General features: G+C 38.4%; 1 protein-coding gene across 1 annotated transcript in view; it reads right to left on the bottom strand.

Annotated features, from left to right (window-relative positions):
* SCIN (scinderin) overlaps nt 1-14,175 on the bottom strand; it is a 78,138-nt gene that overhangs the window by 62,661 nt on the left and 1,302 nt on the right. Inside the window, exons 2-3 of the mRNA NM_174177.3 lie at nt 5,414-5,568; nt 294-455 (exon numbers count right to left, since the gene is read on the bottom strand). Coding sequence (NP_776602.2) covers nt 294-455; nt 5,414-5,568 — 317 coding nt within the window. The remainder of the gene's footprint in view (nt 1-293; nt 456-5,413; nt 5,569-14,175) is intronic.

Here is a 14,175-nt window from a genome sequence, read left to right as displayed (position 1 = left end):
TGTTCAAGAAGAAAGGGAACTATATTAAGAATTATTCAATTTCTGTTCTATGGTAGGAAGAACTAAATCATTACTCCATTCTAATTAAGTTTATCAAAAGAAATAAAAACTTCTGAAGTTTTATGTGTCATTTAAATACTTGCCAACTAGTCATATGATATGACTGCATGTCACATAGCCATGACCACTTTCTAGTGTGTAGAAAGTGAGTATCTTCCGAAACACATACATCTGATTTGATCTGAAGACAATTTACCTTCCTCTAGACATCTCCAGGTAAGCATAACACTTACAGTGCCAAGGTCAATGATGAAGCAGTCACCCTTGTTGAAACTGTCCCAGCTTAGGGGAACTTCCGTGGCCCTGACGACTCTCCGACCTTTCACATGCAGGAGCCTCTGAGCAGTCAAGTCATTTGTAAGCACATGATTGAGTCCAGACGCCACACCGCCAGCCTGATCAGTGAGAGAAAGAAAACAAAACAAAACAGCTGAGGCTTTGACACGGCAGCTTAGAAAACCGCTGGTGTTGGTACCAAACTGCTTGCTAGGCCAAGAGAAAACAGCCAAGTGCGTGTGAAAAATTAAATATGCAGAAGAGAATTTCCAACAGGCAAATCAATAGGTAATTGTTTTGTTGTGGGCTCTTTGTCCTTCCTATTTTAACCATTCCTGTTAATACCGCAAATATTTACAGAAAACCCTCAGTATATAAAACCTGCTACATAAACAGAAAAGAGTTGTTATTCTTTTCCTTTGGGGAACTAATGATTCTCAAAGCACTGAATGAGAAGGCAGATAAGGATTTCAGAGGAAAAGGTGACAGGAGGTTAGAGAGTCAGAGGTCACAAGCATACACGAAGGAGGGCCCGGGAACCAGGCAGCGTGAAATTCCCATGGTCACAGCCTCAAGACAGAGGAGAGACCTGAGTGCTTGCCAGGTATGGGCTGCTTCTAATCTTAGTCCTTGATTTTGCATTAAATAATCATCACATGTCTTATTTATCTATTTATTTAGGTAAAAAGAGTTTACAAAACATGCCAGGCCTAAGTATTTACAGTCTAAATTGGTTGCATATCCCCACCAAAACAGAAAGAAAATCAAAGTCCAACCACACTGAACTAAGAAATGGGGACAAATAAAGATGAACTGTATCAAGCACATCTTCTTGCATCATTTGAAATTAGCTTTCAGCTTTTTCAAGCTTTTCATTCTTTTCCTGAATTAAAATGTTAGGGATAATAATATTTATTTACTTCCCTAATTAACTATGAGGTAATGTATAAAATAAAGGTGCAGTGGAAATAAATCTGTTATTTATTGATCAAAATCCTCCCATGATAATATGGAAAGAAAATTAGCCGTATAAATTGGGACTTCCCCAGAGTCCAGTGGTTAATATTTATTTACTTCCATAATTAACTATGAGGTAATGTACAAAATAAAGGTGCAGTGGAAATAAATCTGTTATTTATTGATCAAAATCCTCCCATGATAATATGGAAAGAAAATTAGCTGTATAAATTGGGACTTCCCCGGAGTCCAGTAGTTAAGACTCTGCCTTCCAATGCAGGGGTTCGAGTTCAATCCTAGGTTGGAGAGCTAAGATCCCAGATCCTTGGGGCCAAATAACCAAAAACATAAAACAGAAACAATATTGTAACAAATTCAATAAAGCCTTTAAAAATAAATGGTTCACATCAAAACAAAATCTTTAAAAAATGAAGTCTATTAAATAATCCAGATTTCAAGTTTATTACATCAACATATACAATAAATCCAAAGAAAGAGGTCAAGCTTCATATATAATTAATAGCACATTCTTTAAATTTCCAATGACTTTCAGACTTCTCCGTTTTTCCAAAAGGCCCTCATGAATATAAAGGTTTTATTAGTACGGGCTTAAATGTTGACTTCAGGATAACTATAACCACAAGCTTTTACAAATACATAATAATTTCCCAGTTCATAATTTTAAAAGGATTGCCATATTTCTTGACAGCACAAAGTAGTATAAAATAAAAATAAAGTTTATCATCTACATATTATGTTTTGCCATTTTAATTTTTTAAAATAAGAATTATACTGTGATCTGATAACAAAAAATAGTGTAAGAACACTGTGTTCTGAAAAAAAAAAAGTCATAAAATATAGAGTTGAATTAGGCTGAAAATAAATATATAATATTAGAATAATTTCATATGGTGAACTATCAGAGTGATATATATATAGTATGTGAACATTTAATGGTAGTTTTAAAAATTAATTTTGTCTCTAATATTTGATGCCAAAAATGAACAAAAAACTAAAGTTCCATATATATCCATATCAGAAAGTAATTCTTCTGTGAGCATTGCTTGAATGAACCCTAGAAACTCCCAGTCTCCTTCTACCTACTTTATAGAGTGAAAGCAAGGTGGATGATCTTCTAAACCAAGGGCACCATAAATACAGTTTTACTGGCTGACAGATGTCTAATTGTTGCTACTTACAACCACAGTTGGGGCTGGGTCCTGTTCAAGCTGGGACAGGGGCTTAGCCAGAGAGATAATAAAGGAAGCAATGCTGCTGCTGCTGCTGAGTCGCTTCAGTCGTGTCCGACTCTGTGCGACCCTATAGACGGCAGCCCACCAGGCTCCCCCGTCCCTGGGATTCTCCAGGCAAGAACACTGGAGTGGGTTGCCATTTCCTTCTCCAATGCACAAAAGTGAAAAGTGAAAGTGAAGTCGCTCAGTTGTGTCCGACCCTCAACGACCCCATGGACTGCAGCCTACCAGGCTCCTCCGTCCATGGGATTTTCCAGGCAAGAGTACTGGAGTGGGGTGCCATTGCCTTCTCCGAAAGGAAGCAATAGTAAGTAAGTAAGTCATCCTCTATAACTCCACCCCATCTCCCTATAAAACCTCACAGAGAAAAAAAAACACAAGTCAATTAAATGACATGGGACATGGGAAGATGGTCTCACCGTTTCCTAGCTACATCTTTATACTGCATATGGCAACTAAATGTGACCATTGCTGACTTGGTAATGGTAGACTTTGCCAAATTTTACTCATTTCAAATAGACACAATATCCTTTTCAAAGAGTATTCTTAAATAAAAATTCATCCAGACGTTTGAACCATTTACTTATATTGAAAGCATCATAATACCATGGTTACTAGCTTAGGCACTGGAGTCGGTCACCCAGTTCAGTCATATAGTACCTATGCTGCTACTGCTGCTGCTGCTGCTGCTAAGTCACTTCAGTCGTGTCCGACTCTGCGACCCCATAGACGGCAGCCCACTAGGCTCCTCTGTCCCTGGGATTCTCCAGGCAAGAATACTGGAGTGGGTTGCCGTTTCCTTCTCCAATGCATGAAAGTGAAAAGTGAGACCTTCACAAATTAGGCTCTCTAAGCTTCCATTTACTTATCTTAATAGGATGATAATGATAGAAACTGTACTACAGGGCTGCTTTTTTCAGTTAAATGAGATGACACATGTGAAGTGCTTAGTACATCCCTAAAAGCATGAAATTAAGCATAACATAATAATCTTTGCTAAAGTTCTGGGTGGTAAAATGATCTCTGTTTCCACATCTCCTATCAAGTCTAGCTACAACTACACATGTTACCATCTGGTTAATGTCACTAATGATAAGATAGTGAACTGATTTTTTTGCTGATAAATTTGACCTCTATGTGCAAATATCCTCTTTCTAAAAAATGCTGATCTGTGGTGGTTTTAATGTTGACAATTAGAAGACAATTATTCAATAACTGTAAAATTACTTTTATCATGTCCACTTTTAAATATATTTCCAGAAATTTGATTTCAAAAGACCCACTAATACCAGAAGAATTAATAATAGCATGAGTCTCAAATGATTGCATATGCACTATAACATACACATTTTTATCATTTAATCTAATCCTTATGACACCTACACAAGAAAGCTGTTGTTATCCTGTTGCACATTTGAGGAAATTGAGCACAGAAAACCTGTTTCCCTGTGGCAAACAAGCCACATGTGACAGAAATGGGTTCATAATCAGGATGATGGTACAGTACATGCATTTAGTAATACAAGCTCCAGCTTATTCTAAATCTTGGATTCATTGATATACAGGGGACTTCAGGATCATTTGACATAAAATAACTCATGTGAATTAAATAAAGGGCAATAGTTTCATATTTAATAGTCTCTAGATTAGAGTCAGAATTCTAGTTTAGTAGTTTACTTCTGAGGTTTTAGGTCTCCACAGGGCTAATATACTGGAGGGGCGGAGTGGCAGGGTCTCACAGAATACCTGCTGAAGCACTTTTGATTTTAAAAAGATTGTTTCTGGGGTGTTTGTAGGGAAGGTATTCCTCACACTTTAACTGAACATTCTCCGGGGCATGGGGAATAATGAAAAATGGACAATCTGCAAGGGTCACTGAGAGAATTCCAGAAAAAGCTATCCTTTACTGAAAGTTGCCTTAAAGGTATAGAGATAGTTAATTATCTGATATTTTACTTGTTTATTTCCAAAGTAAAGTCATTTGATAATGAGTTTCAGGCCAAACACATAAACTCTGTGAGTGTGTGTGAGTGTGTGTGTGCGTGTGTGGGTATGTGTGTATGCCAGTGTATATGTAGGAGTTTGTGAGGCTGAACCATGCATATGTTCAATTCAGTGGTTTCACTTTTAACATTTCTAGGATCAAACTAAGCTATTTGGGAAATGTATGTATAGTTCTATGTATTAACTGAAGTTATACTTGCTATAAATACTGAATTCATATGTTCCAGAACTGAAATTCCTGAGTCATGGGTTATTTGTAGCAAATTCAGTGATTCTTTAGAATAGCAAAAAATAAACACTACTAATGCCCTCGTTGCCTATATTTACTTACCTTCATTAAAAATTACCCTGCCAAATGAGATTAAGTCAGAATATGTCACACATTATACCATATATTCCACAAACATTTATCAAGCACCTATTATGTGTCTAGAGAGTCCTGGGGCTATATCAGTGAACAAAATAGATTAAAATGAAAACGAAATACCCTGCCCTCTTTCTGAATTACTTCACTGGGTTTAAGCAGCATTGACATATACTAACTACCATGTGTAAAACAGCCCGCCAGTGGGAAGCTGCTGTACAAGCAGAGGGAGCTCAACCCGGAGCTCTGTGACAACCTAGAGGGGTGGGACGAGGTGGCGGGGGCGCGGAGGGGAGGTTCAAGAGGGAGAGGACATGTGTATACTTACGGCTGATTCACATTGTTGTATGGCAGAAGCCAACACAATATTGTAGAGCAATTATCCTCCAATTAAAAAAAAAAAACCTGCCCTCAATGAACTTTTATTCTATCAAGACATGAGGTATGGATGCATAGGAAGAGAAAGGGGGTCATAAAACAATTTGAGGGAGCTGCTTACCTTGTATTTCAGACCTCCTTTAAAGTAGCCAACAAAATCCGTAGACTCATAGCCTTGAAGTTCTCTGTTCTGCACAGGTTTGCCACCCAAATAGTCATCCATCTGAACAGTAAAGATGGCAGCTGCTGTGCTTTCATCCTGAGTACACTCCTTTCCTAAAAGAGCAAATGACAGTATCTCATTTGTCAACTGAGAAACAGGATTAAGGCAGAATGTCTGATAAGAAAAAACTCAGAAACTATCTTTGAATTACACTGTGTGCATCACAATAAACTGTGGAAAATTCTGAAAGAGATGGGAATACCAGACCACTTGACCTGCCTCTTGAGAAACCTATATGCAGGTCAGGAAGCAACAGTTAGAACTGGACATGGAACAACAGTCTGGTTCCAAATAGGAAAAGGAGTACCTCAAGGCTGTCACCCTGCTTATTTAACTTCTACACAGAATACATCATGAGAAATGCTGGGCTGGAAGAAGCACAAGCTGGAATTAAGATTGCCAGGAGAAATATCAATAACCTCAGATATGCAGATGACACCACCCTTATGGCAGAAAGTGAAGAGGAACTCAAAAGCCTCTTGATGAAAGTGAAAGTGGAGAGTAAAAAAGTTGGCTTAAAGCTCAACATTCAGAAAACGAAGATCATGGCACCCGGTCCCATCACTTCATGGGAAATAGATGGGAAAACAGGGTAAACAGAGTCAGACTTTATTTTTTTGGGCTCCAAAATCACTGCAGATGATGATTGCAGCCATGGAATTAAAAGATGCTTACTCCTTGGAAGGAAAGTTGTGACCAACCTAGATAGCATATTCAAAAGCAGAGACATTACTTTGCCAAGAAAGGTCCGTCTAGTCAAGGCTATGGTTTTTCCTGTGGTCATGTATGGATGTGAGAGTTGGACTGTGAAGAAAGCTGAGTGCTGAAGAATTGATGCTTTTGAACTGTGGTGTTGGAGAAGACTCTTGAGAGTCCCTTGGACTGCAAGGAGATCCAACCAGTCCATTCTGAAGGAGATCAATCCTGGGTGTTCATTGAAAGGACTGATGCTAAATCTAAAACTCCAATACTTTGGCCACCTCATGCGAAGAGTTGACTCATTGGAAAAGAGCCGGATGCTGGGAGGGATTGGGGGCAGGAGGAGAAGGGGACGACAGAGGATGAGATGGCTGGATGGCATCACCGACTCAATGGACATGAGTTTGAGTGAACTCCAGGAGTTGGTGATGGACAGGGAGGCCTGGCGTGCTGTGATTCATGGGGTCGCAAAGAGTCGGACATGACTGAGTGACTGAACTGAACCATAAATTTATGTATAAATTGTTCATCTTCAACAGAACAATTTTTCTGCAGAAATGATTCAATATAAAATACTATTTTGCTAATAAGTAAAAGAAATTCTCTGTATCTGCTTTCCAGTTTTTTTTTTTAAACCTTAAAAGAATCACCACTGTCCAAATACGTTCAAGATGATATAACAATATATTCCAGTAGGATTCAGATTCATTTGTTACAGTCAATAAGATCAGGCTATCAAAACATTTTTCAGTTGTCTTAGCCTTTCTCAGCATTAATCTCCAGCTTTCCAACATGTCAATATATTAATATTTGTAAGGAATACAAACATCATAGGCCAGAACTAAACAACACTTTGAGAACAGGAAAATTAATGTAACTTGACCTTATCTCTATTTTTTTAAGTATAAAGGTTTTTTTTTAATAAGTATGTGTAACATAGGCATAATTAAGTCAATACATTTTTAAGGAATTTCACATGTTTTGATTCTTTCCACTGCCAAGCACCTTAATTCCTCCAAAGTCATAATCTTCAATAGCCCTGTCAAAAAGCTCAACCCACAGCTGTCAGTTAGTCTATAATTCTTTATTTGGGCTTCTCTGAACTTCAATGGAATATGGTCACACTTCAAAATTCTCCCCATGTAATCTTTGGAATCCAATTTTCTCAAGCAATTTACTTTAGCACCATGTTTAAGATCAAGAGATGGATCTGTCTGGTTCTGAATTTGACAACTTTAAAAATGAGGCTTCCCTGGTGGCTCAGTGGTAAAGAATCCATCTGTCAATACAGAAGATGTGGGTTCGATTCCTGGGTCAGAAAGATTCTCTGGAGAAGGAAATGGCAACCCACTCCAGTATTCTTGCCTGGAAAATCCCATGGACACAGGGCCCGATGGGCTAGAGTCCATGGGGTCACAAAAGAGTCAGATACAGCTTAGCAACTGAACAACAACAAAAATGTATTAAGTTCAAATCATATTCACTCCTAAGCGATAAAACCCTAGAACAGTACAGATGGTTGGGATATGCCAATACATTTTTTTTTTAAGTCCAGAAACTGTGTTCTCAAGATAAATATAAAGATCACTTCTAGGACTACAGAGCTGATATTTCCCTCATATCTTAAGCTTTCCCCTGTGTTTGAGTCCCAGTGTCCCCACTTGACTGTCTTACTGGCATCAGATAATATTCTCTGAAGGAAAAGGGAGAATAAAAGCAGCAGCATGCTCACATCTTTTGAATGTTAACATATACAGTATCATCCTGGGAATTTAACATATTACACACATTTAACTTTCATAATTCTAATACAGATCTGATCCAGGCCACCTCACTGAGGTCAAAACACCAATTCTTAAGACCCAGTGTCCTCAGTGTACACAAATATCAGAACCAGGACAGTCCTGCTGCTGCTGCTGCTGCTAAGTCGCTTCAGTCCTGTCTGACTCTGTGCGACCCCATAGACGGCAGCCCACCAGGCTCCCCCGTCCCTGGGATTCTCTAGGCGAGAACACTGGAGTGGGTTGCCATTTCCTTCTCCAATGCATGAAAGTGAAAAGTGAAAGTGAAGTCGCTCAGTTGTGTCCGACCCTCAGCGACCCCACGGACTGCAGCCCACCAGGCTCCTCCGTCCATGGGATTTTCCAGGCAAGAGTACTGGAGTGGGATGCCATTGCCTTCGTCGAGGACAGTCCTGAGAGGACCTCAAAATTTAAAAGACATTTAAAAACTTTTACTATACCTAACCTGTGTGAAAACCGTTAATGACTCTAGAAATAATAGTAGCTAATATACATTTATAGCACCCTTGCTATGGGCCAGACACTGTGCTAGTGTTTTACATTAATGATCTGCTTTAATCTTCAAATGACCCAACGTAGCCAAAATCATTTTCTACCATGTTACAGCAGAGGACATGGAGGCTTAGAGAGAAAAAGTAACTTCCTTGAGGTCATAAAGTTGACCTTTGGCAGACACAGCCCAGGTTTCTAAGACAGGTTTCTGTGACTCTGAGGCACAGATCTTAGAAACTACAGTACTAGTAGGTTTTTTAAACTCAGACTCTCACTAGCAGTAACATTTTGAGGTGACTGGGGAATGTAATTTTCCTCCCTGGATAATTGACACATAAACATTTAAAAGCTGTAACAATACTAGAGTTCACCTGGAACCCCAATTAGGAGTATTCACTAAAGTTGAAGAAAGGAAGTCAGTCAAGTATATTAAAGAAAGGATTGGATTTATTTATAACTCCTCTCTTACTCTCAAAGAAGACTGGTGTGCTATCTTCTCAGGAAAAAAGAAAATCAGTAGCTAGATATCAATTTTATGAACTCATTGTGGTCAAAGGAAATTACTTAACACACATAAAAAGCACATGCAGTTTTGCAGTCTGAAAGAGCTCGAGTGTCATTCTTCTGTCTACTTCCCCATCCATAAATCAGATTATCAATGAAGGCAAAGATGTTAAAGGAGGGAAACTTAAATCAACCTTAATAGGAAAGGTGTTAAGGATGATGCATCTGATACACGTATTCCTACTTGAGAACAGGTTGAAATCTGAGTTTCTTGAGGTAGATACAGATGGATAGGTATGTGATTAATGAATGAACTTGAAGTTAATTAAATTATCCTGTAATTTGTTGATGCTTATGTACTGTGCCAGGCCAGGGAATGTCAGTATGAGTAAACCAGAGTCTTCTAAAAAGGCTGAAAGGTCTTAATGAAACCAATACTAGCCTTTGAATATAAAAACTAGAATCAAATTCAGTTATAGCATGATGAAATTCTCAAAGTGTTCAAAAACTATTGAGTGTTCTGAATGAGTTCTTATGATTTCATTTATTTTTCCCATGCTGATTTTCCCAATGCCTTTCATGTTATATTCTTTTATGTTATGTTATTTACATTACATTGTGTTATATTTTATTTGTACATATGCTGTATGTTTGTTTAGTCTCCAAGTCGTGTATGACTCTTTTGTAACACCCATGGACTGTTGCCCGCCAAGCTCCTCTGTCCATGGGATTTTCCAGGCAAGAATACTGGAGTGAGTTGTCAATTCCTTCTCCAGGGAATCTTCCCGACCTAGGGATCTAATTTGCATCTCCTGCACTGCAGGCAGATTCTTTACCACTGAGCACCCTGGGAAGCCATATGCTATAAACTTCCTGAAATTGTTTCGAGGATGTGATGATTTCATATATGCTGCTACTGCTACTAAGGTGCTTCAGTCGTGTCCGACTCTGTGCGACCCCATAGACAGCAGCCCACCAGGCTCCCCCGTCCCTGGGATTCTCCAGGCAAGAACACTGGAGTGGGTTGCCATTTCCTTCTCCAATGCATGAAAGTGAAAAGTCAGAGTGAAGTCGCTCAGTTGTGTCCGACTCTTCGCGACCCCATGGACTGCAGCCCACCAGGCTCCTCCGTCCATGGGATTTTCCAGGCAAGAGTACTGGAGTGGGGTGCCATTGCCTTCTCCGGATTTTATATATAAAACATAATAAAAAGAGAGGTTTAATGACTAGGTTAATGGAATATCCATTCATGATAAAAGCTCTCGGCAAGTCTAGAATACGGGGGGAAATGCTCAACTTAATAAACAGCATCTTCAAAAAACATAAAGCTAACATAATTTTTAATGATCAAGGACTGAATCCTTTCCCCCCATAATGGGGAACAAGGCAAGTACTCTTATGAACATAACACAGGAAGTTCTAACTATTGCAGAAAGGTAGGGAAAAGAAATAAAAAAACATAAAGATTGTAAAGGAATAAAACAATGTGTCTATTTAGAAATGACAGTATAATCTGCATAGAAAATCCTAAGAATAAAACAAACCCTTTAGAATAAATGCATTCAGCAAGATAGCATGATAAATATTAACCAATAACAAAAAGCAGTCTCATTTTTATATAGAAACAATGAACATGCAGAAATTGAAATTGAAAGCACAATATCATTTTCAGTCACTTCAAAGAAACTGAAATACTCAGGAATATGTTTAACAAAACAAGTACATGATCTACATGCTAACAACTACAAAATGATGATAAAAATCAAAGACCTTAGTAAAGACAGTGTTCGTGAATTATAAGTCTTGTAATATAATAAATATGTCAATTTTCCCCAAATTGATCTATAGACTTAACGCTATTCCTGTCAAAATCCTATCAAGGTTTATTACAGATTACATGAGTTTGTCATAAAATTAATGTGAAAAGGCACAGTCCCTAGAACAGCTAAAGCAATCCTGACAAAGAAAAATAAGGTAAAAAAACTAATTCTATCTGATATTAAGTTTTCCTATACAGGCACAATAATTAATTAAGATAGTGTGGTATTGGTTGAAGAATCGACAGATGGATCAATAGACCAAGTTTCCTCAAATAGAACATTTTGTAAAACTTTAGTATGTATAGTTTAGTATACTAAATTAGTATACTATATGTATACTAATTCAGTATGCTGCTGCTGCTAAGTCGCTTCAGTCATGTCCAACTCTGTGCGACCCCGTAGACGGCAGCCCACCAGGCTCCTCCATCCATGGGATTTTCCAGGCAAGAGTACTGGAGTGGGGTGCCATTGCCTTCTCCACTAATTCAGTATACACACATTAAAGTATAAGCATATAAGTACAGGACGCACAGACTGTCACAACCAGGATACTGACACTGATACAATCCACTTATACACTTTTCATATTTCCCCAATTTTACTTGTAGTCATCTGCACTTGTACATTAGTTAAATATAATTTTATCACATGTGTAAATTTACATACCCACCATCATAGTCAAGACACTGTATAGTTCCATCACCAAAAAATCCCTCATGGTGTCTTTTTAAAAGACACCACCTCCCACCTGAACTACTCCTTCCTCACCTCATCCTTAACCTCTGGTAGCAATGAATCTAGATTTTTAAAATGTTATATGAGTAGAATCATATAGCATGAGACCTACTGGTGTTGTTTTTCTTCTTCCCATTAGGCATAATTCCCTAAGGGATTCGTCTGACTTGTGTTTATCCGGAGTTTGGGGCTCTCAACCAGAGTGATGTCAGAAAGAGAAAAACAAATATCATATATTAGTGCATATATGTGGAAGCTAGAAAAATGGTATAGATGATCTTATTTGCAAAACAGAAATAGAGACAGCCACAGAGAACAAATGTATGGACACCACGTGGGGAAGGAGAGTGGGATGAGTTGGGAAATTGCGATTGACACATATACCTATTGACACGATGTATACACTAGATTACTAATGAGAAGTAACTGGATAGCTCGGGGAACTCAGTGCTTGGTGGCGACTTAAATGGGAAGGAAATTAAAAAAAAAAAAGAGTATGTGTATATATATGTATGTATAGTTGATTCACTTTGCTGTACAGTAGAAACTAACATAACATTAAAATTAATTTTAAAAAAGTTTGTTCCTTTATGTTGAGTAGTAGTCCTTGGTATAGACGTGCCACTTGTTTAATCAGTAACCTGTTGAAAGTTATGTGGGCTGACTGAAATTTTGCTATGACATCAGTGTACTGGTTCTTGCATGAAAATGAAATTTCTCTGGATTAAATACCTGTGAATGTAACTGCTGAATCACATGGAAGTTGCATGCTCAGTTTCATAAGAAACTGCCAAAGTCTTTTCCATAATGGTTGTACACTTTATATTCCACCCCCACCACAAGCGATGTATAAAACCCCAGTTTCTCAGCATCCTCCGCAGCCGGTGTATAAGTTCTTTGTATTGTATGTTGTATACGCTCACCCAGTTTTTTGGATTCACAGTGCCTTGAAATAGAACCCAGCACAGACTAGCTGGTAGATGCATTTAAACTGCTAGGTACAAAACCAAAATGTTTTTTTCAGGAAGAACCAATGCAACAACTTCTGAATGACATGCAACAAATGCTTACTTTGTAAAGGAAATAAAACAAAAAAATAATCCAATAAAAAGATCTGAGATATGCGAGGGTATTATGGAAAGACACTGAGGGAGAGGCCAGGGAAGATAACTCTTCCTCTGTTCTCCTGTTTTGGGCCCACTTCTTCCTGTTTCCCTTTTCTTCCTCTCAGCTGGCCTGTTTCTTCACTTCTACGCTATGCCCCTTTTCATACCAGGCTGATTTTAACTCTATTCTCTTTCATCTTCCTCTCAACTGACTTCCTTTAGTCAGGCTTTCTCTTCCCTTGAACTTTCAGCTCTCCCTCTTGGAATGTCCTCTCAATCTGTTTTTCTGAATAAAACTCACGAATTCACCCAAATTTAGGTCTAATGGTGTGCTGGTGCTTAGTCATATCTGACTCTTTGCTACTCCGTGGACAGTAGCCCGCCAGGCTCCTCTGTCCAGGGGATTTTTCCCAGGCAAGAATCCTGGAGTGGGTTGTCATTTCCTCCTCCAGGGGATCTTCCCAACCCAGAGATCGAACTCCCATCTCCTGTGTCTACTGCATTGACAAGGGTTCTTTAACCACACTTGCAAAGCCCAAATTTAGGTCAAGTTATATCTTCAGGTCCTGCTGGCTACTGTGCTCTAAACTTTCCACATTTCCCATGAGTTTCTATCACACAATCCCTCCCAACTCCCCTCATTTTCCTGTTTTTCCATCAAGGCTCTTCTGCTTCCCAGTGACCATAGACACTTCATGTCTCTTTCCTGGTGCTCATCACATTTTACCTGTGTTCTATCACTTTTGTTTCATTGCATCATTGAGACTGTAAACTTTCAGGGAAGTTCCTTAAGTTATTCGTATGCAAAAATGCCTTACACAGTGCTGGACACATTGAAAGTTACTGAATTAACCTATTAATTAACACACTAGTACGTTCAGTTTTTATAGATCTTTAAGATCATAAAATGTTTCTGCCCAAAGCATTTCTGTTACATTTTTTGAAACTGGAACTATATCAGTTTGGTTTCTCTTCCCTTTCTGAAGTCTGATTCATTCATTCATTTACAACACTTTTACTCATTGCAAAACTAAGTTCTAAAAAAAGGACCAAGGTGAAGGCATTACTATTCTATGTGGCTTCACTCATTCATGAACAAAAGTTATACATTAAGATTTCAGTGGGGTGATTCTTGGTGTAAAACATAAGTAGATCACTGTCTGTGATAAAATGAATAGTGACATTACACTAGAAAACCACAAGGAGTTTGGATCTCAGCCTCAGCCTCCTCAAGCAGGCACAAAATTTTAGTATCAAATAAATGTTATAATGAAACAGTCCTGTCTCCCTGTATGGATTTCTCATTTGGAAGTGTTCCCTCCCGGTGGTGGCTAATATTGAGAACATCACTTCTCAATGTTCTCTACCATCTTGCCTCAAAATCTTCAAATGTTAGGAAGGAAAAATGACTTTCAGGGACTTCAAAATGTGTATGTTTTGTGTGTTTTCCCCATAATGAATAAAAGTATAAATAAACACAGTCTAGGGGAGGCAAGCTGATT

This window comes from Bos taurus, chromosome 4, assembly GCF_002263795.3.
Source record: "Bos taurus isolate L1 Dominette 01449 registration number 42190680 breed Hereford chromosome 4, ARS-UCD2.0, whole genome shotgun sequence".
NCBI lineage: Eukaryota > Metazoa > Chordata > Mammalia > Artiodactyla > Bovidae > Bos > Bos taurus.
This window is presented reverse-complemented; position numbering and strand designations above follow the sequence as displayed.